Below are 25752 nucleotides of genomic sequence, written 5' to 3'. Positions count from 1 at the left end.
ATTTCCTTTTAAAAGAGTTATTGAAATTGAAATACGTTCTAAAAATGGGTCGCAGCTTGTTAACAGGGCTGCAGCAATGAATTCTCAGGCCTGAGACAAAATATATTGGGAGGACCCAAACAAATTAAAAATAGTTACACCCCATATCCTGAGCCCCTGTCAAAGCCCGGGACAAAGTGTCCCAGTTCCAGCCCCCCAACCCCCCACCCCACCCCCCAAATTGTTGGCCCTGATTGTTAACATTTTGCTTAAGCAATGTGAAAAAGCACTGTGAAACCAAAGATTGAGAGTACTCAGTCCAACGTTACAATTCCATAATAGTGCCGCAAAAAATGAAATATCAAATGGTTTATTAATTCAAAGCTATCTGTCTGATATGTAACTATTAATGTATTTACAATTCCTCAAGCATTGCACCTGTGTTTTTGAACCCCAGAAAAAATGTTTACTTTCATCTAAAATTTGGGATGTGTTTTTTCTAATTTTATTTTGAATTTTCTAATATATCTCAACAATATATTGACAAATATACAAAGTATTTAAGACCCTTTAAGATATCGTAATATGTTACACCATTGTGAAAAAAAACTAAATAAAATAATTTTAATTCATCCATTTCCATATGGGCAAGTGACTAGCAATATTGGCCTGGATTCAATTAACATTTGCTCTTAATTTTGGATTATTATCCTGTTGTTCAAATCCAGGCTGTTGGTTGTAAGACCCATTCTCTTCACTGTGTGGCTAAATGGCACTTACCTCCGCTGAGGATAATGACGGCGAGGAAGAGCGCCATGTCACAATCGTCCAACTCCAGCATGTTGAACTTGACTGAAAACTCAAACTTGGGCTCCATCATCTCACAGAAAGGCTTGCGGAGGCTCTTCAGGAACTCCCTGGTCATGAAGATCTGGCCGTAGGAGATCAGCGTGCCGTCCTTGTTCATGAGTGGCGCCATCATGATAATCAGCACCTCAATGACCCCGTACTTGAGCAGCGTCACCTGGTCGTTCAGGTCCAGACCCACGAATCCTGGGATGCTCTTGGCGAACTCCGTCACCTCTCGCACGCCCTCCGCGGAGCGGAACTGGCATCTGTGGAAGAAGCGTAGCTCCACCTCGTCCGCTGACTCCTGCCCCATGCCGAAGCCCAAACCCATCTCGGGCCTCTGGTCGGGCAGTGGCATCTGCTTGCAGTTAATGAACTGCTCCCCCTCCGTCAAAGACTTCATATCATGGATGACAAAGGGCTGGGAAGACACAAGGACACAGAGGCTCTACATCGGACAACACTGTGTCAACAAACATAAGACCCAGGACAAAACAAAACACAACATGCCCAAGATGGTACTTAACAAAGACAAGTGACAAATAGAAAATGATGGAAACTTCTGTTTTTTATCCCTTCTAGTTCTCTTGAAAGTATTTTTTATGCTTGGAGAACAGAAAACATTTTTGGTTCCCTGAAAGCACTGAGGTGACATTTTTTCCATTTTAGTAATCTCTGAGGCCTTGCAGGATTTGACATCTTCCAAGAGCAGTTTTGTCTTTATTATCCATCTGTCAGAGTATTAATAGGATAGGGAAATTAATTTAGCCTTGCAGAGAGTGTGACACTGTCTTTTCTGGAAGATATATTAATGTTTCTTGGAACAGTTTATAATATGAAAACCGAACAAAAATAAAACCAAAGCTTAATTTGAGCAAGCCAACTGTTTGGAAATACAACTGTGAAGACATGCCCTGACAGAACCGCATGAATTATCCATATTTTTCAAAAGTTTCCCTCAGATTTAAATACAGTCCCACTGCTGGTTTCCTCATAAATATATATATATATATATATAAAAAGTTTTCTAAGCAAGTCTGCAAAACCAACAGCTGTTCAGTATCGCTCACCCTATCTTTGGCCAGACTAGTCAAAACAAACTGGAATAAAGGAAGTTGAGCAGCCTTGACACACTGTATCTCTTGTCAGGGAGGCACACGATAAGGTAGTATCATCTGCTGCACTGTAGTTTTACACACTTGCTTGCAGGATTCACCCCGTAAGTCACTTTCCTTGTCTTCAGGGGGGTACCATGCAGCTCGTGGGTGAGAGCAACCTAGGCACATACATTTCAGCTCAGGTCTCAATAGAAACCTGTCCCAGAGGGACGCTCCTATAGCAGTGAGCCTATCTGGAGGTGTTTATTCAAACACACAAACGGCTCCCAGAAGGTTGAGGTTTTGAGGTTTAGAGATATTGGCTTCTGTCTACTTTATGATGCTTTGATCTGTGATAAAAGAAATTTCCCACTTGTTACTATGATTTCTCAAGGAAATTTAATCTTTGCTTTCTATATGCAAGTCTCTACCACTGTACTTCAAAAAGAGCATAGTGCATGCGTTGCAACGTGAAGCAGGTGCTAACCCCCCCCCCCAATTTTCAGCTTAGTTTCTAATGGCCAACGGAAATGTGAAGGTCTCTGACACATCTTTGTGAATTGGGGGGGCACAAAATAGCTTGTGTTTCTTCTGAAGTGTGTGCTGTCACCTTTAGGCATTGAGGTTAGCAGACCACAATCTGTCAAATAAGTTACCATGGCTACTGCAGCAGAGGGGCCTGCTGTAGTAACAGGTGACCCAGGCAGGTGGCAGGTGTCTGTTTGACTATAGGATACAATCAGGTGAGGGTTGCCCTGCCAACTGCAGCCGTCCTTCCCCTGGAGACACGTCCAACTGTGCCTCACCCTTGGGATTTTGAGCCGCAGTCGACCACGGCATCGGTCTGAATTCAAGCCAGGCGACAGGACAGATTGCTGCACATTGTAGGCTAGTAAACAAGCAGTTGCATGTCCTACTCAGAAGTCAAGCGCAGTGCTAACTTTAGCTGACTTCACCACCAAGACGTTATTTTGAAAATATAAAAATGGAAATGAATGTAGACGGAGCACAAAGACAGCCCAACGGGCAGTGAAAGACATCTGAGGACATGAATGGGAGCTTACACAGCAGAAAAATCATGAGCAGGATGTTCTTTAAACTCTCTATGTCCACTTCTCACCAAGATCTCTGGGGATGACCATTGACTATGGTATTCACTAAGGAAGCATAGCACCGTGGTAAAAAGACTGGTAAATAAAACAATTCTTTTATTTCTACTTCTGCGTATCTGTTGAGTCATTCTGTGTATTGTGTCGCATGCGTTTGATAAACATAAGTGTTGAGAAATGTAAGAGCCGCCTTCTGTTCTGTGTGTGTGGTGAAATGATTCTTTTCAAGGAAGAAACGCATCAGAAACAAGAAATTCCACTTTTTCTTTCTGGCACTTTCTACAGCACATGCTACTTGACTGTGGGGGAAGTAAGTCTTTAGATTCATCTTGTGTCTGCATGACAGTGCAGTACATATTACATTATGCATTGAACTTCATTTCATCACGACGGTGAAAGATAAACTTTTACGTGCTCTGTAAATCAGTGTACTTAAGTCTAATGTTTTGGCCAGTTTGATTCATGTTTTTCCATTACCAAAGCAAACAAAATAAATACATTATTAACATCCAAATTGCTCATAAACATGTTTTTCCACAGAAGCAAAAAAAAGAAGGTTTTTATTTATTTAATCATAAGAACATATATAACTTATGCATGATAATGAGATTGGGGCAATTCTTTCTACTAAATGGCCTGGCTGGTTTTCCGCAAGTCTTGGTGACAGTAAAACAAGAGTTACCTCTCTGTTGACGGTGTTTGCTGTAATGTGGTAACAGTGCACAGTGATCTGTATGGGAAGCCATTTAAGTTTTTATTCAACTTTCAATTTTTCTTTCTGGTGACAAAACATGACATTCCCAGTTAGGATCTTTAAAACATCCTCACTGCAGGATTATCCTATTTCCCCTGCTTCTTGAATTTTACAATAAATCTCATGAACACTATGACAGCTGATATCTTATGTAACAAATGACCCAGGAACACTTTAGGGATTTGAATTTTAAATCCTATGCAAGGTTGCTTTCGCAATAATAATACATTTGTTTTAGCAGGTACGACACATTGGAACGCAAAACCCTCTGACATATATCACTTAAATTGTTTGTCATTTGAATAAAAGCCACATTTTAACAAATAGGCTATATTTTAGCTATTTGTTGACTAAGCACAACTTTTTATATGACGAATAAGGTTTAAGAAAGGCAGGCAATAATTTAAGAAAACAAATTGTCCTGACGTAATTCCTTAGTACGATTGATACCGCCATCTTGTTTTATCAAATACATAGATTTAACCAATAACTATATTTTTATATTTTACTTGTCATAGTGTAGCCAAACTCTTAGCTTGCTGTTCACAGAGCACTTCCTGTGATTCCATTGACTCATGAATTTTACGTAGCAACTGTCATTTGAAAAAATTATATCAGACTGACCAACAGATCAACTAATTTCACAGTAATGCATTTGTGGTAAAGTGAAACAATGTAGTTGTCAAATTACGCCATTAAATGGCGTGAGTTATTTTTGCCTCCCGTTGTTTTCAACTAGAAGGGAAAGACGCAAGTACAACTCTGATAGCATGCACCCTGTTCACATGTTCAGCTCTGCATTTAAAAGTTAGAATTACGGGCCAAAGGAATAATCATAAAGAAACTCCACAATTTCTTGCACATTGTTCCACTCCCGAGGTTATCAAAGAATATTTTTTTGTGTTTTTCCCTTTTGGTGCTTGGTCTTTGAAGAAAGTAACACACAGGTTACTTTGCCTTTACTGACACATGTAAATGAAGGTCATTAACATTCATACTAGTTTAAATTCCAAGTTTAACTAGGTTCAAATGTAATTTATGATATCAAAAATTCTCATTTGAACTATTTAAAATTGAATTGTTGATATCAAGAATTCAAATTATTAATAGTTAAAATTGAATTGTTGATATCAAGAATTCAGATTATAACTAGTTAAAATTTTATTCTTGATATCAAAAACAAGAATAAAAGCTTAAATGGCTTGTCATAGATCTGTCATGTTGCAGTCATAGGTCTTCCTTGTAGTGGGATGCTCAATAAAGTAACCATGTCCAGATAACTGCTATCATGGCTAAGGAGTGAGACGCTAATGATATATTTTTATTGCCTGTTTGCATGTTTAATACTTTAGATAATGTGATAACATATCAACATATTGGCATATGAAGCTGCATCATAGAGATTATCAAGCGGCTGAAAACAAATAATTGATCCATCTGTTAATCACATATTATAAAGTCTGATCCGCAGGACCTATATGGTATAAAGTATTAGAGCTATGCAAAACCACTGTAAAACTGTAGACTATACCAAGAGAATTTCCAAGTTGGAGAGTATTCATTTCACAGCATACTTGGAAAGCGGGCAGGCCAGCTTACCGCACTGTCCCCAGTCTTCCCAGAGAGAATGGCCCGGGCCTTGGCCTTGGTCAGTGGGAAGTATTTAACGTAGGACTCGTACAGGTGCTTGGCAAGGGTGCGCAGGTCTGCAGACTCCGGGTGCATGTGATCCAGGTCAGTGGAGAATTCTGCCAGTAGCTTCTCCTTCTCAGCCTGAGGCATTCGGCCAAAACGAATGGCTGGGAAAACAAACAAACAAAAAAATGTGAATATACAAGCATGAAACAAACTGCCAACAAAGGCACAATAAAAACTTTCCTGAAGTTTTTCATGGCCTCTGCAAATGTCCCAACTTCTTCTGAGTGTAGGGCTCATGGTCTGTTTGATTTGGGTGTGGTGACAATTAGCTTTGCGTTTGCAGGGAACTGCATTCCTGCAGACAGCATGGTCGTACATAACAAAGCATAAATCCTTATCTTATCTTCACTCTTGTGTTTCTCTGTCTTGGCTGTAAAAGCTGGTTGTGTTGTTCAGCACCTCCTTGACTTCAATCAGCATCTTGGCTCTGCCAAGTATTTTCTGTTGCCATTTATTGAAATTCTAATTTAAAATATGTAATTCAGTCACTAATTCTGGGAGGTAGTGTAAAATTGTTGATTCATAGGTTGCTCTCTAAAAATTGAGGGGAATTTTGGTTAAAAATGGGAAACTTCCAATGGCCAATCTAACTCAACTAGACTGGAGGCATGTAATGTTAAGCAAAAAAAAACAGGGTTGTTGGAAGTTTTTCCTTGAGAAAAGAGCCCCAGGCAGAGCTCAGTGTATGGTGGCCTAGGTCAGCTTAAGCCGATAACTCCTACAACTTTTGACAGGGCTAGCTAGTTGCTGACAGGGCTAGCTGAGGTGATGGGTAATGTGACACAATGTTTCTTCTTGTAGTGTATCATCTGAATACTATTTTCTGCTGCTTTTATTTTAATTGTAATAATTTTAGCAATATTGCCAGTTGTCTTTTTCTTTGCTTATTTATTTATTTATTTATTTTTGCATTTGTCAGCTTTGCTGGGATGACTGCTCTTGATAGCTATCTGTGTAGCCATGCATTATTAATAGGACCATGGCAAGTTTAAACATACCTTTTGTTTTGATCAGAGGTATTTTCTAGGTAACATTAACATTTTTGAAGGAGGTGTGTGCCTGTGACCTTAACATGAACGGATGTCCTTAAAAATGTTAGAGGAGCCCTTGAAACCATTGACCAAAAAATCAATCAAACACAAACAAACACAGAGGTCTGTAGGACTGACCCTTACTTCCATTTGAAACATAGTATGATGGGGTAATTTTCTATGAGAACACACTTTTCTACAAGAGTTCCTTGTGGGCCTGTACATGTGTGTTGCATAATGATGACTTAGGAATCACAAACAAATTACTGCGTGCCACCGTCACACCTTTCGCAAATCCGTGCCATTCAGTCTACCTCATGTGATTGGGCATAGGGCCAGGATCTCTGACAAAGCACTTTAGTCACTGCCAAGTCTCTGCCTTAATGAATCATTGATAAAAAACATCTAAAATCTACCAGCAAGATTTCACAAACTCCTACAGCATGCACGGTTGAAGAGAGTGTCAGCAACAAATAGGCTCATGAAATATGATAAAAAGATAATGACTCATAAATGGCTTATCTTGCCATGATGAAAGCTACCAGTAATTGGCTGAATTGCGTGACTCAATCGTATTGATTTAAATTAACCATGTCAGTAATGAAATCCACCAAGGACCAGCAGACACAGCCTCCATAACTGCAGTCTGACGTGCCTGCTCTCGAAACTGTGCCTCTGGATTTCAGCATTCATACCTTTTGCCGGATGCTCTGCACACCTTTAACCACTTGTTTCTCAGATCTAGCAGGCAACAGCACTATGATATACTACATGAAGGAAATGTAAAAATAGACGTGTCAGTAACACACCTCTACCATCGGTGATGTGAATTCTACATTAGCAAACTCTTGCTTCCGCGCTCATTTGTTAATATTAATTTGACCAGTACTTTACCTTCACTATTACTGTTACTCTTACCAGCTCACTTAAACATTTGAAGAAAACGCTTCATGAAATTTTTTAAAAATGCATCCAGGGTAGGTGTGCAGTTGGCTGCACCAAGTGGATCCCTCTTTGAAAGGTGTTTCATAAATGTTTGCCATTTGATTCTGAAAATGGTAACTGAGTTTCTACCCAACACTGGCACATTTATGTGGCACACTTACCATTATGTGACATTCCCACCATTAGGCACTTCTGGAAGCGGCAGTATTGGCATTTGTTGCGGCTCTTTTTGTGAATTCGACAGTGCAGGTCACAGCGGTCATAAACCAGCTTTAACCGTATGGTCCTTCGAAAGAAACCCTGAAAAAAACAATGTTCAATAGAACAGGACACAACACATGGATTTGTGATTGCCTGCTCTGGTCACATCATGTCCATCTTGTGTCTTTAGGGGCGGCGTTTCTGCGCTGTCCACATCATTCTCATGTATTGAGAAAATACATTTATTTATAGAATGGGGAAGCGGGATGGACTGACGCTCAACCAAAAATATGTCTCATTTTGTACTGGAAAACAATTTAGATATTAACCTGTTTGGCTGACCCTGGCTTTTGGCATTTATCCTGTTACCATTAGAACAGATTGCAAAGAACAATGACTGCAGTAACGGTAAGCCTCATAAACAGCAATGAAGAGGTCAGGAGGTGAGCTATTTTAAAATCAATCTAAAACATACATGAAAAGTCTACGATGTGTGCCCACACACCTGTATACTAATAAAGCCTACACCGCAAGGTCTGACTGAAGAATGGAAATGTAGCAACACCTGAAGTCTGCCACCCACTCTATTGATTCATTTTTGTCTCTTGATAGTTGTTTTTTTTTTTACCGATGCAGGCTTTTCGGGCCAGCGGTATGGAAACAATGCGTCTGTGGTTTTGGTGACAGACACCTCACAAGTGTGCAGGTATGAGGATCTTGGCCAGACACCTACTGACCCCATCTGCATTTCTAAATATGACCTCAGCCCATCGTATGGGAACTTCCCAGGGCAGACAACGGAGACTGTGGTTTTGTAATTCATTTCATACTAAATCATAAAATGGATGTTACAACGGTGGGCAACCTATTCATGCCGAACAGAGTAAATTTCAATATTATCCATCATTGCAGCCTTCACAGGAACAGGCACTAAAATCGGTATTAAAGTCAATGAAACTGAGCACTGTTTCTGGCCTGTGATCTTGTGAGTACAGCAAGCAATAGTTTAAAGCAATTATTTCAATGTGTGCAAAAAAAACACAGAATGACAGCCTACCTTACAGCCCTCACAAGCGTGGACTCCGTAGTGGAAACCTGAAGCCTTGTCTCCACACACACGGCACTCAATGTTTAGCATTGAGGTTGATGGGTCATCATGCAGTTTAGAATATGACTGACTGTTCTCTGAATACTGTGGTGGAGATTCTGGCTCAAGTTTTATTGTACCTAAATCACAGAAACAAAGAGCTGTTGAGCACAAAATAATTCATAATCATTTATGACAGGGGTCTTCAGATGCATTTCTGGGGAGCCACTGTGTAAACTGGTTTTCCTTCCATTACTGTAACAAGCTGTTAATTGTTCTTCATTTGACTCATTTTTAATATCTGTTTAAAGATAAATTACCCTCTTAATGCCTCTTAATGTCCCATTATGTCAGAAATAGCTATACATATCATGAAGAATAAATGTTCCTTTTCAATATCACAGGACTTTTAATCAGTCAACTAACACTTAAACTTTCTTCTATGTGCTATGAATGACAAACCATTTCTTTAGAAAGAGGTTAATTTTTAATTGATTAATTTAAAGACTAACAATGGGTGCGGTCCTAATTGCAAAAACTAAGAACACTTGGTCACCTGATCAGTGTTCAGTTACGGAGCAAATAGCAACAAGCCAAGCCTAATTTAATTTAAATGCATGTTTTCAACACCCTTGACTGATAAAGAGATGGAATGTCACAAAAAAAAAACAACATACAGAGTTTGTCCATAGGTCTGAGCTTGTTGTTCCTATCAAGTCATGCAGCTTTATAAAAACACAAAAATCACGTTAGCTGAAGAATGTTCTTTAAAAGTAATGCGATTGCATACTTTGGCTCTCTTGTGTTTTGAAATTGTACATGCAGTCCATGTGCGTCAAGTCTTCACTCTGGGGAGGGCTGGTGTCGTAACCAAAGCCAGAAAGGCTGGTGTAGTCCAGGGTGGAGAAGGGCTTCATGTCAAAACAGTGGGAGCTGTCGTCCAACCCGGCCAGGTCCATGGGGCTCAGCCCGAAACTCATGGGCCAAGCAGGCATCTGCGTGTCCACCATATCTGCCAAACACACAGGAAACAGAGCGTTAGAAGAGTGGGCTAATCAGGGGGATCACGCTGTTCAGTTGATGGCTCTCGAGAACTCCCGGAGCTGTGGCTATGACACACGGCCTAAACCACAGCCACTGATGCAACAAGGACAGGCAGTTTCACTCAAATTTTCATTTCTGAGAGCTGGCCATTTCAGAGTACCCTCGTCCACTTCCAAACATTGAGCTAGTGTCAAGTTTTTTTTAGCACAGATAATCAGTCACTTAAATGAGAAGTTAAGGAGGTGGCGCCATATTTGTTACAGGTCACCTGGACCCGTATGTACACCACTAATTCTCTTTTCCCAGGCATGAGATCCCTTTGAGGCTTAAATAACAATTTCAATATTAAATACAACTCTGTACAGAGTCCAGGACAAAGTAAAGAGATGGCTTCAGATAATAAAGTGAACTCTAACTTGGTTGACCCTCAAAATGAACTCACAATCAGTGATTGCACTAATCCAGTCTAGATGAACTCATTTGACTTCATGGTGGATTTATTTTTATATCATGAGTATTTTTTATACAATCCTGACAGTCAACTTGTTTTTTATGATTACATTCATATTATTTTTCTTAATTACCCTGTATAATATGAAACATTGCATTAAGAAGATACTGTAGTTACTGTAGTCAATATTCACAGGAGTGTGGAATGTTTTGTGAATGGCTGGCCTTTTTTGCTTGCTACTTGAGGTCCGAATACGAGTCCACATATTTGTAAAAGAGATTAGCTTTCAGGCAATAAAAGGCTGAATGATAGCTTCCAGCTGGGGGAAAAAAACTATCAACTTCCAGAGTTCCTCTCAAGCACAGATTATTGCAAGCGTAAGGAAAAGAGTGTTTCCACCAAAACATATGCATCAGCAATACTTCAGTGTCACAGATGCAGCATAACCACCTTTCATGTAGAAATTTTCCCAAAAAACCTTTCCCCAAAACATTTTTTCTATAATTTGAATATTTGCCTTCTTAAATTTCTTCTTTCCTACTCCAGTGCTTTATCAAGGGGGGCTTTACCATATGTGCTGTGAGGTAATATTGGAGAGCTATACCAGAAGCATTATGTAAAAAAAAAAAAAAGTTCTCAAATTCAAAAGTTTAGTTAAAACTTTAAAGGATGATAGTACATGATTAATCTTATAGAATTGGCTGTACTTAAGAAAACAAATTTTAGTGAGAGCTATATTTGTCTCACAAACACATCCTGTTATGGATCACATATTTCCTGAACACCTACTATTAATTGAGCTAATGGGGCTCCTCTCAGATTGAGGCAAATCTGCCTCAAACTGCTTCCGCAGAATCAGGAGGGAGGGAAGGACAAATGGGCCAATTTCTTCTCAACCTCCTGGAAGGAAAGCAGTGGGCAGAGCTCTATAAATAGAGGGGATAGAAGCTTCCGGGCTGATGGATGCAGCTACATTTTGCAATGTGGAAAACATGTTCCAGGCGGGCGAACCTTTGCTCTGTTTGGCGAGTCCTCAGGACCTGGGGAGTCATTCTGCTGTGGTTGCCCCAATGGCTGAATCACACTCTCATGACTTGTTTTTGGAATTCCAACACCCACAATCCCCCTCCTAATCTGATGAAGAAACACCCAAGTGGCCACTATCTTGGGAGTCTCTCTAAATGGTATTAAAAGCCTGACTTTAACCTACCCCCAAGAACCAGCCCTGACCAAGGCATGGTAACAGCGAAGCTTTCAGCAACCTGAACCACATGAGACAGAATCATAAGGACATGATGACAGGTGATCAATGCTCGTGCCTGCTGCCACAAAAGATACGAAGAAGAGATGATTTGAAACCACATTAGGGGAAAAAAAAGCCCTCAGAAATGGTATATCTCCCCTCCTCAAGTCTGAACTTGCATCTAAAGCAGGCGACATGCACGCTGCTCTTTCCGCCCGAGTGTGACAGGACTGCTGCAGCTGGGACGTGCTACATTAAAGGTAGAGCGATGAACGATGTGATCATCTGCTTGTGTGGAAACCTCCTTTGTTTGTCCATATTTTTCATTTGGAAAAAAGGCATTTTCACTGACTGCTATGTGAAATTCATTCCACAGGGACAATCTTGCAAAAGCATTGCAATGTTTTTCATTCATATTTCCTAACACCACCAAGAGCCAGCCAGAACATTATGGGGAATCTTTTAAATAATCTTCCCTGAACTATATTTCTGCAATATGAAATACATGCCATTTTTAAAACGGTACCAGCAGCCGTACCATAGCATGAAATACCCTGCATGCTACCACTTAAATCTAATATAGCAAATCGTAGTCAGTCAGCTACAGTGAAATATACTCAATAATATACCACTCCTGATATAATTATTAAATAGGGCCCACAGACCCTCCAGAATGAGGATTCTTTTTAATTGGGGACTATATTGGGGACTGTCCAGTTTTTCAATGACATACAGTGATGATTCTTTGTGCCTTATCAGATATTCTGGGGTCTGTTTCATTGGTGCTAGTTAACTCTCCAACAAACAACACTGTTGTTGTAGATCAGTAGGTACATTTAAAACAATTATACATAATTCTATTGATATAAACAGATCCATAATTACAATTACAAATTTAAAATGTTCGCACAAATCAGTCAACAGTAGTCACAGTCCCATAGCAAGTCCTAGCAAAAATAATTCGGTCCATTTTTCTAATTCCATTTCTGAGTTTATCAGAGAGGTTAAGCCCTTGAACCCCAGCAAAGTTGTTAACTTTTGCTCGAGAAAAAACCTAAAAATAAAGTATATCTGGATCTTTACAAAGCTTATCAAGTTCATTTCAAATGATTAACCATATCATGCTATGAAGTTCCAAAGGGTTCTGTGTGATCAAAGTTTTCAATGTAAAACTCAATAACGTAACCAAATGAAAACTGTAAAATGTAGCCTACCTTATTATTTCTTCAGACTGTTCAAGATACCATACAGTATGTGTCAAGAAGAGATAAGTCATGTTTAGTGCAGGAGAAACACAAGCCAAACCTGACTAACAACATTCAACAGCATCTTCATGCTTATCTTTATGGATTGACAAACCTAAAAGACAGACACAAAATACATTTTTTGCAAGTTCTTTTGTTCCATGACATATACAGTGCCAAAAATATGAAAACAGTAGAACTAAATTTACTTAAGACATTTGGATTTGAGATCAAATATTCATGAGACAAAAGTACAGACAATAGGCTTTTATTCCATGGTAGTTATATGCATATATGTTTTACCATTTTACAGAAACAGCTGCTTCCCCCCATTTACAGCTATGCAAAAATAAGTTAACTGATAAACTTCAAAATAAATCTAATATTTGTGTAAGATTTGGGTGCATAGACCTAAAATGCAGGATCAAGCCTAGGAACCATGGACATCACCGAACATTTGGTACCTTCTTTGGAAATGCCTTACCAGGCCTTCACAGCAGTCACTTTCAGTTCACCTTTGTTTTTTTTTGGGGGGGAGGGGGGGGTTTCTATCTTCAGTCTCCTCTTCAAGCAAGTGAAGTGCATGTTCAGTTGGATTTCAATTAGGTGACTGCCTTGGGCAGTCCAAAACTGTCCACTTTTTATCATGGATGAATGTTTTGGTTCCATAGGCAGTGTTTGGCGTGATGTTGGAAGAATTTCTTTGTACATAGCCAGACGAAATCTACAATCTATCTACATTTTTAAATTAGTCCTACTGCAGCCATACTCCATTACATAATCAATAAAGATGAATGAGCCTGTTCCCGAGGCAGCCATACATGCCCAAGCCATGACACTACCTCCTCCATAGTTCACAGATGAAGGAGGTTGCTTTGGATCATGGGTTGTTCCTTCCTTTTTCCACACTTTAGGCTTTCCATTGCTTTGGTAAAGGTTTATTATAGTCTCATCTGTCCATAAACCTTTGTTACAGAACTCTTCTGGCTTGGCTATGCATTTTTTGGCAAAAATGACCTTTTGATTCTTGCTGCTGCTGAGAGGTTTGCATCTTTCAGTATGGCCTTTGTAATTCTGACCTCCAAGTCTTCGTGGCTTGTGATATTTTCACCCCTGCCCTCTGGAGACTGCTGGTGATGTCATTGACCATTTTTTTCGGGGTTTTCTTCACAGATTTTAGGATGTCATCAACTGCAGTTGTCTTCCTTGGCTGACCTGTACAGTGTTTATTTCTGAGTCCACCAGTGGTTTCTTTCTTTTTCATGTACTTGATATTTCTGTGCTTTCATATAGCTTACATATAAATTGTTTTTAACCATAGTTGGTCCTCTGGTTCAAAAGCAATCTCCACAGATGAAAACAAAGGCTAAAACCAAGACTAAACACTTACTGATTTTTTATGTGTGAACAATCCATGCAAAATGAAACACCTGAGCAGCAGTTAACACCTGCCAGTCATCTGCTAACTTACTTTTGCAAAAATTAAAATGGGGGGAGACTTGACAGAAAAAAACTTCAATTTCTGACAAATGGTGAAACATAAATGCACGTAAATACCATGAAATAAAAGCTGATTGTTTGTAATTCTGATCTGAGTTCCAAATACCTTAAGTACATCGCAAAAAATAAAATAATTCACTTCATTGTCCCCAAGCTTTTGGAGGGCACTGTATTTCTCTGAAATAATTTGACTAACATACCAATGTAATGGGAAAACTTTAATGTGATATATGTTTCCTTTCCCTGACCATTTTACTTCTACTACTTTAAAGTCACATTTGACGAAATGCACTCAAAAGTCAGTACAATCTCATCAGAGATAGTTATTTCTACTTTGTTTACATATTTCATACTATGTCAAAGAGAACGAAGTACAAACCCGGCTAACCTTTTCCCTAAGGAATTCAAATAATGCTGCATTGCCAATTTATCAGTACGATTTCAGGGTGAAAATAGTTATGTGTCGGACTGCAGAAAAAAAGAGAATAAATCTCTCCCCACGTGAAATGTGGGTGTGTGGGGTGCTGCTTTTATTTTTTAAGTCTATGAAGAGCAATGATAAGAACGGCATTGAACAACGCCAGATGTTGACTTAAATGACAGCAATCTTTACATTCTTACAAATCGGTGCTTAAACGTCCAAAAGAAACAAGCCATTTCAGGCATGTGGAAAATTCATTTCCTCTCAGTTAACAAGTTTCAGAGTGGTTTTATTTCCTGACATATACTTGGTTTCTGTCTTTTTTTTAACTCCCAGTGAAGGGAGGAAGGCCCATTATAAAAAAAAAAACCTAAAAATCTTGTAGAAAAAAAAAACTGAACAGACAAAGCTGTGACCTCCTGATTCCTCCTGAAGTGTGAGTGCCAGAAAGCACATCTCTCTACCTGTGCCCTCCTGGATGCCCTCCTGCTTTGACTGTACCGCAGACGACAGCCTGTCTGTGTGCCCACTCGACTGGTATAGAGTTTGCTCATGTCTCTACCCACATATTCACTTCACCAAAGATAAAAGTCTAACAGCGGGAACGTCTGTGACCACAAACTAAGCGCTTGGCTGTTACTAACTGACTCAGTTGTATCAGACAGATACAGGTTACTTTTCATTTTGTTGCTTTTAAAAAAGAAATAAGGACTTAGTCAACTTGTTTCAACTTAGTCAACAGGAGATTTTTTATCATGCAAAATGTACCATTACAAGGCTATCTGGGAAAAGCAAACGAAACGTGGCCTTTTTCAAATACTGTATAGTGGCATGCAAACTGGTTTAGTCAGCTTTCTGTAAATGTGATTTAATATGGAGTTATTAAAATGTACAATATGAATGATCAAGTATGAAAACACAGAGCCCAAATGAACAAGCCCAAAACACATAGTAGACATTGCTTTATGACACAAACATAGACATATTACTCAGACAAACACACGTGCACCCACATACTGACTGCTCTCACATAATCACACATTTTGGAGTCTCTCTTTCAGAAACATACACACACACACACACACACACAAACAGACAGACACACACACTCACAAACACACACGCACGCACACATACATCACATACATGAAAGCAGAGATAAGTAAACAAAGGCAACTTTTCCACAGGCTTCAAAATAGACTGCAACAGACATGTAAAGGGTATCTGTGGCACTTACCTTCAGCAATGAGGCAATAACCTTAGTTAAATCCACAACAGAAAGACGGACCTGGAATCTGTTTTATTGCAGGTCACTATTTAACTAATTACCCAACCAAATGCAAACAAAACCCACGGGCCAGCTCTCTTCCTCTGTAACTCTGGAGCTGCGATGACATGCTAACCCACTACAATGTGCTGTATGGTTTATGGTCTTTACAGCTAAGGTGGCAGCAGTGAACTTTTGACTTTTGCAAGCAGGCAAGCAAGCTGGTCATGCTTTTCCTGTGGCTAGAACCCAATTTAAGGGAACTGGAAGACTCATTTTCCAATTCTGACTCTTCTTAACCTCAGCAAAAGTGCAGACAGCAAACTGTCATGTGGCCCTTGTGTGAGGTGTTAGACCAGCCAGATGACTTCCTGTTGCCTCATCTTAACTTTAAGTCACTTGGGTTCCACTTCTCTTAGCAGACTGCCTCGGCAACCTTGGTGGTTTAAAGTGATAAGTGTACATTGCTTGTACTCAACAGACAACTGCTTTAGAGAAGAAATCCATCCATTAAAACCCATAACACATTAATTAAGCCAAAAAGCGTTTTATTTACAACAAATACATTTATCTAGCTTCCATATAATTTTTAATCTTTAAAAAAGTACATCTGCTCAGTAATAACATAAAATGTGTCAAAACATTGTAATTCTATAAACATGAAGCCCAAACAGTATAACTACATGAAGCTTCTACTAATATTGTGGTTCTCTTTCCCAGTGTGCTATCTCCTTTTACATTTACATTTATTTATTTTTTACACTTTTATCCAAAGCGACTTTCAATGACTTCTTCATTCTCAACCCTTTTTCACTCTCATATCACAACAAAACACCCCATAATAGAAACAAGCACATTATTACTATTACCAAAGATTCAGTGCAAATACTGACACTTTTTTTTTCTATTTCTGCTTCTTTTTTGTTTGCACTGACTGTACTAAACAACACCACAAATAATAAATATATACTATTAAAACCTCATTCCGGAGCCAGGTTAATTTCCCAAATTTGTAAAAGTTGCAGATAATAGTTGGCATGCATTGGTTACCACTCACAACATGGCAACCACAGAAATGTTGCCATGAAACGCAGTAGTACAAAGCACCTCAAATAGGTCATTGTCTGGGTGAATGCTTTGCGTGTACATTTAGATTTTTTTATTGAAAGGATATCAGGCAGTCTACCCTCCTGTATTTTTTCACTTCATGCGGTGGTGAATTGAACTCCTGACTGTATGGGAGCATTCGCATAAGGGTTAACAGTCACACTGTCTGCCCTCCAGTTTGGTTTTTGCTAAAGCTCTTCATATAAACTTTCCAGGTGACAAACAACAGCATTGTATTTTTTCAGTTAACCTAGCTATTACCTGCATATGTAATGCAAAATAATAATAATAATAATAATAATAATAATAGTGGACCTTAGTTCTGCATACACACTGCTTTCTTGCTCACCGCTTAACAGTGTGTGAACACCACAAAAACAGCACTTGATGCCTGTTCCTCTCTGACAGCTAAAAAAATAGCTTGAATCTCAGGTAACCGAAGAACACTTCATTAACACTTATGCAGAGTGGAGAGACACCATTCACAGTAAAAGGAAAACTTTCAAAGCATGTCCGAGTGTCATTTACGTATGAGGCCTGTAAAGAATATGCCAAATGAGAATTCTGCATTAAGTCGGTGGTGGATTAAAACGCTGAAGTTGGTGTATGCTACTAGCACCACGAGAGAAGAATATTGGAAAGAAACACAGGTAACTCATGCACTGTGTACTAGGACAGACTCCCTTGTCTTCCTCTTATATGAAACTCAGGGGCAAAGTAAGTGGTTAAATTCTTTCATGAATCTATGTAATGCAATAATAGAATTTGAACATAAGTTTTACACAAACATTTGTGTTCTAATACTATGAAGATACTGCTCACAGATGGACATGAATAAAACTGATTAATTATGAGCTTTTTTACACCACATTAAATAAAAAAAAATGACGGGATAGCCAGTTGCCACAAAGGCAGAGACACGGAGGAGGACTTATCAGTGTAAGAGGATGTAAGGACTAATTCTTCACCAAAACACACACACTTGGGACCACGAACAAACAGACTGGAACCATTTCAATAACACGCTTCTGGCAAGTGCCTTGCGTCCCAAGATCTTTATTGTGCTGCTCCCTGGGAATTTGGGTTTGCACAATATCTAAGGACGTGAACTTTTCCCCAATTTCTTTTAATAGGAATGAGTAAACGGTTGATTACTCCTTTGGGGGCTGCTGCGTTTCCTCCTCGGATAAGGAGGGAGCTGCCGCTGTCAAGGCCTTCGGCGTGCCGAGCTGCCGCGCTCCCAGTGTCCTGTTCTTCGATGGAGACAGGAAGAGGCAGGAGCGCGCTACACGAAAAACATGTGTATATGCTGTTGACATCAAGCTACCCTTCCTATTTCTTTAAAAAAAAAAAAACCCCAAAAAAGGGTCTGATGTCTGAGAACGGCTCCGCTGTTCTGTCGGATTGCGCTTCTTGTGAAAATGTTTGGATCTGTAAACCCATTCCAAATAATGCGAAAGGGCTTACCCAGGCCCACATTCCCTTTGGGACTTCCCCACCCCTGCTACTTCTCATGAGCAATGGATGGGAGCAACTGATTTAAAAAAAAAAAAAAATTAAGAATTCTGTTTGAAGCTAAATACAATGGCCATTTTTGAACTTTCTATATTCGCTCACAGGTCAGGGGAAAGTACCTTATTAAAATAAAATTTCATACCGATTTCATACTACTTTTTTTTGTATCACGCTATCTAGTCAGTTTTATTTTCAAATTTACTAATCTCCAGCATGAGAGCTATTAAGTCTATTCAAATACAACATTCAAAATTATATGAATATGTTCATAATCACCATGAATAAAATTTTCCAAAAAATGCTATATATACTATATAGCTACAGTACATTTTCTCAGCTGTCATTCTGTCTAAGTAGCATAAAACCAAGTAAAATCATTAAACTGCTGCCAACCACCTCTCAGTATGAACACAAAACTGAATGGAAAATAATTGTAGATATTCACATTAACGTTGTATGCAATTCACATTGTATGTAATATGTCGAATGTATTGAGACTTCACCAGCATATTGATAAAAAAATATTTGCAAAGAAAACTACAAATACATGACTTGGGTCAATGGAAATAGTCAGATATGTAGGTCAAATATTTAATGTTAAGATAATAAATAAATAACTAATAATTTTCCATTTAAATGAAGTGTTCTATTAAATCAAATGCAGAAGCACTAAGGTGGGGACTCAAAATATTCATTGAAGCAAACATTATGAAAAGTTTCAAGGAAATATAACAGTTACTGAACATCTCAATCTTCAGCAGCTTTCCTTTATGCTAACTTGTTGAAATTTTAGACACAGACACAATATTCTACTGCTTTCTTATATTAACAGGGGCGACATAGCTCAGGAGGTAAGACCGATTGTCTGGCAGTCGGAGGGTTGCCGGTTCAAACCCCGCCCTGGGCGTGTCGAAGTGTCCTTGAGCAAGACACCTAACCCCTAACCCCTAACTGCTCTGGCGAATGAGAGGCATCAATTGTAAAGCGCTTTGGATAAAAGCGCTATATAAATGCAGTCCATTTACCATTTACCATTTACCATTAAACATTTCCTGTATATGCCAGACAACACCAAAAAAAAAAAAAAACATTCTCACTCTTTTCAAGGTCAGACAAAATTCAGACAGTTCTATGCCCGAGACTGAATTAATTGCTGCTAACATTCTTGAAAGCACCCTTCTATGCCTTTTAAGGTCACCTCAAGCGGTTGTCTATAAGGAATCAATAGTTCAAATTATCATCTAACCCATGCAACTAAATTGAAATTGAAATGAAGCTTTCTAAAGAAAGGAAATAGGCATTCAAAAATGCACCCCACAGAATATGTCCTGATTTGTATGCCAAAAACACAAGAGGGGCACGTCCCAAGCAAGGCGGATTAATAGACAAAACTGCTGATACCTGTACAGTACCTTCCCTGTGCTTTACAATATCAGAACAGAACAGCCCCACATGCCCCACAAGGAAAGTTGAGACAGGAGGAATTAAAAAATTCTATATGCAGGAGTAATCCCAAAATGAAGGGACTGGATGGGACTGAGGCTTATAGCACACTGTTTAGAGAAGGTGGTTCGAGGTATTCTACAATCAGGGGAAACATGAGATGACAAAGGCGCGAAGGCCATGTAAGGCGAGGGGAAATTTAATCAGAGCTTTTCTGCAACTGGCACACCTTCCATTTATCACTAGCGATCAAAGTCCTTCACATTCCTCACCACTACGTCTGTGTGAATTATATAATAGGTTATAATACAACTATTGAGCGAGGTTGCCAACCCATGGCAATTATCCCTGTATGCAGCAACAGATTTGGTCCGTGAATCTGTATTTGTCAAAACAGCTATTCGGTCAACTCAAATTTGAATATCTTGCCTCGGACTTTGTATATGAAAATGTATATCTAGGTGGTGCACTTTTGGTGAAAGACAGATTTCATGTATTTATGCAAAATAAGATGGACAAAACTTTAGTGTAAATATTTTTCATTAGTTAACTATGACAGTGACATTGGACATGCAATTTATCACATCATCATGATTACAATTTAGATTTTGCAAATGGATGGGTTGCTCAGATTAAGAATTTTCTCTTCTCCAAAAACAGCCAAATTAGCTACGGCTGTGTGGGCATACAGTACATCTGTGATGCAGAAGAGAGAAACCAGTTGAACTTACCCAGTGGGCACTACTTCTCTATTATAACAATAATTTCACAATCCTTCTAGCATAAATAAATGTCAGTTGTGTCATGTGGAATTAAGTAATTTCCTTTAATAGCCCACGTTAAATGTAGGAGGTGATGTCATGTTAAGTGCATTCTAATGTCCCAACTGGTGGCTTTTGTATTAAAATTATGACAACATAATGACAGAAACATCATTTTTTTCTAGGTTTCAGACGTCAGACAAGTCTTGTGCCCCTCAAGCCATTTTTCAAGTGTGTGTAATATATTGTGAATGCTGTTAAAAGCAATCTTCCTTATACAGAACTGAATCGTTCCAAATACAAATCAAACTTGAGACAACACTAAATCAGTTTCCACAATGAATACATTATTAATGGTAGTGTACATGTGTCATTTGTTTAATTTATTCTGCTTCAGCATTTGATTTTATTTTGGGCTGTTTTCCATTTTTAAAGAACATAGCCATAGTGTAAGGCAATGAAACACACACATATTCTCTTGGGCAAAGATATAATTCAGTAAAAGGCTGGCATCTCTCAATGAATGTCTTCATTAAAAAATGTCCAATGTCTTAATGTACAGCTCCCTGCTAAAATATGTCAGTAAAGCACAGCTTCTGAAACCTCCCAACAAATTTTCTTTATTTGAGTTCTTTTCTTGCCATGCTACAGTGTAGAGCATCTTTGTGACTGTTCTCTGTAAAAAGCGCAACACAAATAAAATTGAATTGAACTGAATTGAATTGAATTGAATTCTCTCTGCAAGGTGAAACGGTGCTTAAACAGAGTGCGATCACTTCCTGGACAGGCACTCAGCTGAGTTGGAGGCTACTTTTCTGCCCTGGGGTACCTGTATATACCTACTACAAAATGCCTTGCCAATTGTTGGACTAGTTCCCCATTTTAAGTGCCTTAAGCTAAAATGAGTAACATTAGTAATTAGGCTCCAAATAAATGGGAGGTCTGTCATAGACTTCCTACTGAAGTTTTGTAAAAAGAAAAAAAACTTTCCATTGTCAAAGGTGACAGCCATTCATGTTTTGTTTGGACAGTCTGAGACTACAACGAAATCGTACAATTGTGATTAATTAACCACATCAGGTGATGGGTAAACCGAGCACATAATCGCAACACTAAAATCACTCGTAGCCTGCAACCTTTACCACGATAAGTTTTCTTGCACCGTGAAAAACCTAATATCTTAAAATACATGCTGTAGGCCTTTCTGTGGAACCAAATGTTTACATGTTCATCGTATTAATAGTAACAGATTAGAGGAACTACAGGTCACTGAAAAAATGATAACGTAAAAGAAGTTCGCAAGCAGTTACTACAGAGAAGTAGACATGTATAGCTTGTCTGCAAAATTTAGGCTGCAGCAGACAGTACGGGCTATAGGGTCACGAAATCCATTCGCCAAGCTGTGAGGAGTAACTACTTGATGTTTGTTTGCAATTACACTTGACTAGTGTGAATTAGAAAGTGCTGAGTCACACTTGATAAACGATTTATTGTTACAACAAAACTCTCATGCCCATTGTTGCAACTGAGTAGGCTACTTTGGCAAATTAGATAGTCTTTTATGATAAATACTGTCATTCTAAGGAAACTAGGTATAATAAGCATCATATTGCACTGGAAACAGTTCCATTAGCCTACATCGGAAGCAAGATTTTTCACAACAAACAGACAAGCACAAATGACTGTTGTGCGATATACGTACCATATAGACAGAAGGACGTTTTAAAAACTCAAAAAGTATTCTTCAACTGTAAATTATTCACACACATGCCATATATTGAAAAGAACGTAATGGTAAGTACTAATGCACAATGTATGAGCAGCACTTACCTGTAGTAATAAGGCGGCTTCGATTTGTAAATCTGATGTGCTGCATGTGTACCGCAACAAATGGTCGGAAACTAGTAATATTAACAATAAACAAATAATAATGAATGATTCATTTATTCTGTATGCTGAACTTTCCCACCAGGTTATCCCCTAACCATAGGCTATATTAAGACTATACGGTCTTGAAACTACTGCGATCATAAACGCGTGCCGCAAATTAGGCTAAGTATAAAATCTACTGACCTGTTTTGGTCCTTCACACGTAGTTTATAGTTCTGTCACTTCCTTTTAGTCGAGGGGCACACTTCTGAGCATTCATAGATGATTCTCACTCCGCTCCCCCCCTTCAAAGCACGCGTGTCTTGTCTTCGTCTCTTGCCTTCCTTCCTTCAAGAGTCAAGACAGTCTGTCGATCAGGCGTAGTAGAGCAGGCTATGTGCTGCTACCGGGTATATCAGTGCTAATGCTGCGCTAACTACACAACGTACGGTACGGCGGTCCACCGTCTGACAGACTACAGTCTTGACAAAGTTTTCGACCTATCTATCCTGTTTCCCCTCCCAGAGGAGCACGCACAGGGGGGATCACATGCAGCCTGGATCACATGGAACAAAATGCGGAAACCAAGGCTTTCCCTTTTTAACGTGAGTGATTAAATTGCTCGATTAATCCTAGTTGGTAGGATAGAACTCCATGACAACGTCTTATTGTCATTTACTGCCATTTCCCCACGTAATTATAATAAAGGTCTGTAAATGAGATCATTTGCATATTTAACGTTAGTGTATTTGTCACATTTAAAGTTATGATGTTTGAACTAGTGTACGATCACAGGGAATGTGTCTGTGTTACTTGTTCACAAATGCTCTTGTAGCCTACTACGGAAAGCAAATTTAGCTAAATTTAGTTGAGAGAGTGGTATGTGTAGCCTATATTGTATGTAGAGTTGAATCGGTGCCACTGAATTAAGACACAAAGTTACTTCAGTCTAAAAGAAAAAACGGATTAAAAAAATCATATCACCAGTATGGGACGCCTAGTAGCCTATAAATTCTGCCTACAGAACCTAAATTCTCAATTTAGCGCACTTACCATCATGCTGAGTCAAGGAAAATGCTAATCTGAAAACGTTGCTGCTCATAATCAATTTGCAACAGTTCTTTGAATCTTTTGCGACAATACAGTGTTCTGTGAACATACATCTTCCAAGTATAGCCAATTTGGTTTTGAAGCTTATATTGGGGAAAATAAAAAATAAAATAAAGATATACAAGAGGCAGAACAAATCCCAAAATGAATTCCATATACAATGCATTGACAATGCATTTGAAAGAAGTGCATTAGTGGATAGCATGCTGAGTTGTTGAGCTAACCCAAGCACCACACCTTTCTTGCACTGGATGTAAACTTGTTTTCTCAGGAAGACAAGAAATTTATGAATTTACGATTGGTAGGATGATATACAATGCCCCTGAAATTTAAACCAAGTTGACACAGTTTAACATCCTACAATCTGTAATAAACTGGTACCTGTCCAGGGGGGACATGCCTACACATCACCCCCCATCCCCCCATCCCCCCATCCCCCCCAACACACACACACACACACACACACACATAAACACTAGATTGCGTTACAATATTTCAACCATCCAGACTTGGGTAAAAATTCTATTTAAAATAACATGATGACAGAATTCACCTGACTCATGATAGAAACACCACAGGGCATTCACAGAATTCACTTTAACTGTAAAATAATGATGTGTAACACCAGTAACTTGACATAATTGCTGGTACATGAACATATTTCCAATGGTTATTTTACACTTTGTCTTTTCTAATCTGCCTGCAGGTATCATACATTGACAACAGATTACTTTATTGTTCTGTGATAGTTTCAAAATAAAGGAGAGGCAGTGTAATGTCACGGTAAAGCAACAGATTCTTCTTCAGAGCCTGCAGATTCAAACCACAGTTGAGGCAATGGAAATACTCCCTATGTGCATTTATTAAAAAATCTTCCCCCTTTCCCCTCATTTGGAATAAACAATTGCCTTCACCAGCTGCACTTACTGTTGCAACCTCAGTTATGAATTTGGGAGGACGCAGACAGCAGGTGATCTCCTCTGAAACGTGTAATCTCGAGCTTCTTCTTCTTGTGGATGCTGCAGAGCACAGTGTGATTTCGTACAGACATGAGTTGGAAGAAGATGGTTCAAGTGCAGCTTGGGCAAGCAGACTGTAGGGCCTGATTGACCAGCAGGGGTGAGCAATGAAACAGAGACATCCCTGCAGATTGAGTTCCTCCCTCCCTGGGCAATGCTGCAGCCAGTTACGCTTTGCCCGGCATTAGCACAGTCCAGATTCAATAACAGGCCACAGGGCTAAGTCATCCATTGGGACAGGGCCTTAACAGAATGAGCCACTCAGCAGATCCTTGTTTAAAAAAAATTAAAAATAAATAAATAATAAATATACATATACATTGAGTCCGCGAAAAACGGCCAGAGTTTGCTTTAATACACGCAAGAAATGGACAACCAGAACTAAGCAGAAGAAAAAGACTGATAGCCTATGAGTTTACAGTATAATCTATGGTATCCTCCGGGGCATTCTATGGAGATTAAATGGTGTGGAACTCCCCATGGTCAGGACGGGCACCAAAACAAGCACAATAAACAGTTTACTCCCAGCATGACACTGCTGCGTGGGACTGACCACAGTGGTCAGACTGACTGAGTTCCCACAGTTAATGGTCCCCTGTGTTCCAGCAGAAAATGCAGACTTTCCACTTCAACAGATCACTGACTGACTCAGCATATTTTTTTTAGCGGTAGCAGTTAAAAAAGAAGTAAGCTGTGCAAATCATCCCAATTTTGTTTACTGTAATATATTATTCTTTCCGTAACTTTTTTTTTTGTGGTATTTCACTTTGTTCAGATGGCCAGTAGTTTGCTGTTAATGTGCCATTTTATGAATTTGATCATCCATCTGTGTTTTGTAAGAAATTGCATTTGCATACCCTCAAAGTGTACTTAAATATTGGTTAAAACACGTGGACGGTGCTGCCATGTTGGGCTTCTCCTTTTTTTGCAAGCGATGCAATATTCTGACCTTAAAAGCTGTCTTAAGTTGCCATCTGCTGGCCATAAATTGAAGTGTCATTTACTAAA

General features: G+C 39.1%; 1 protein-coding gene and 1 long non-coding RNA gene across 4 annotated transcripts in view; one reads left to right on the top strand and one right to left on the bottom strand.

Moving 5' to 3' along the window:
- pparg (peroxisome proliferator-activated receptor gamma) overlaps positions 1-23096 on the bottom strand; it is a 26082-nt gene extending 2986 nt beyond the window's left edge. Inside the window, exons 1-7 of one of the 3 annotated variants that reach the window (XM_064306489.1) lie at positions 22820-23096; positions 22577-22647; positions 9541-9762; positions 8721-8890; positions 7624-7762; positions 5388-5587; positions 760-1249 (exon numbers count right to left, since the gene is read on the bottom strand). In XM_064306489.1, coding sequence (XP_064162559.1) covers positions 760-1249; positions 5388-5587; positions 7624-7762; positions 8721-8890; positions 9541-9762; positions 22577-22622 — 1267 coding nt within the window. In that variant the 5' untranslated portion in view covers positions 22623-22647; positions 22820-23096. Of the gene's footprint in view, positions 1-759; positions 1250-5387; positions 5588-7623; positions 7763-8720; positions 8891-9540; positions 9763-15890; positions 16046-22576; positions 22648-22819 lie in introns of those variants that run through there. The other 2 variants (XM_064306491.1, XM_064306492.1) reach the window with 2 other exon arrangements.
- Positions 23085-25752, top strand: LOC135238527 (uncharacterized). Its single transcript, XR_010325142.1, has 2 exons — positions 23085-23220; positions 24432-25752. It is a non-coding gene; the product is annotated as an uncharacterized LOC135238527 (long non-coding RNA).

The sequence above is a fragment of the Anguilla rostrata genome, chromosome 13 (genome assembly GCF_018555375.3).
Source record: "Anguilla rostrata isolate EN2019 chromosome 13, ASM1855537v3, whole genome shotgun sequence".
NCBI classification, from domain to species: Eukaryota; Metazoa; Chordata; class Actinopteri; order Anguilliformes; family Anguillidae; genus Anguilla; species Anguilla rostrata.
This window is presented reverse-complemented; position numbering and strand designations above follow the sequence as displayed.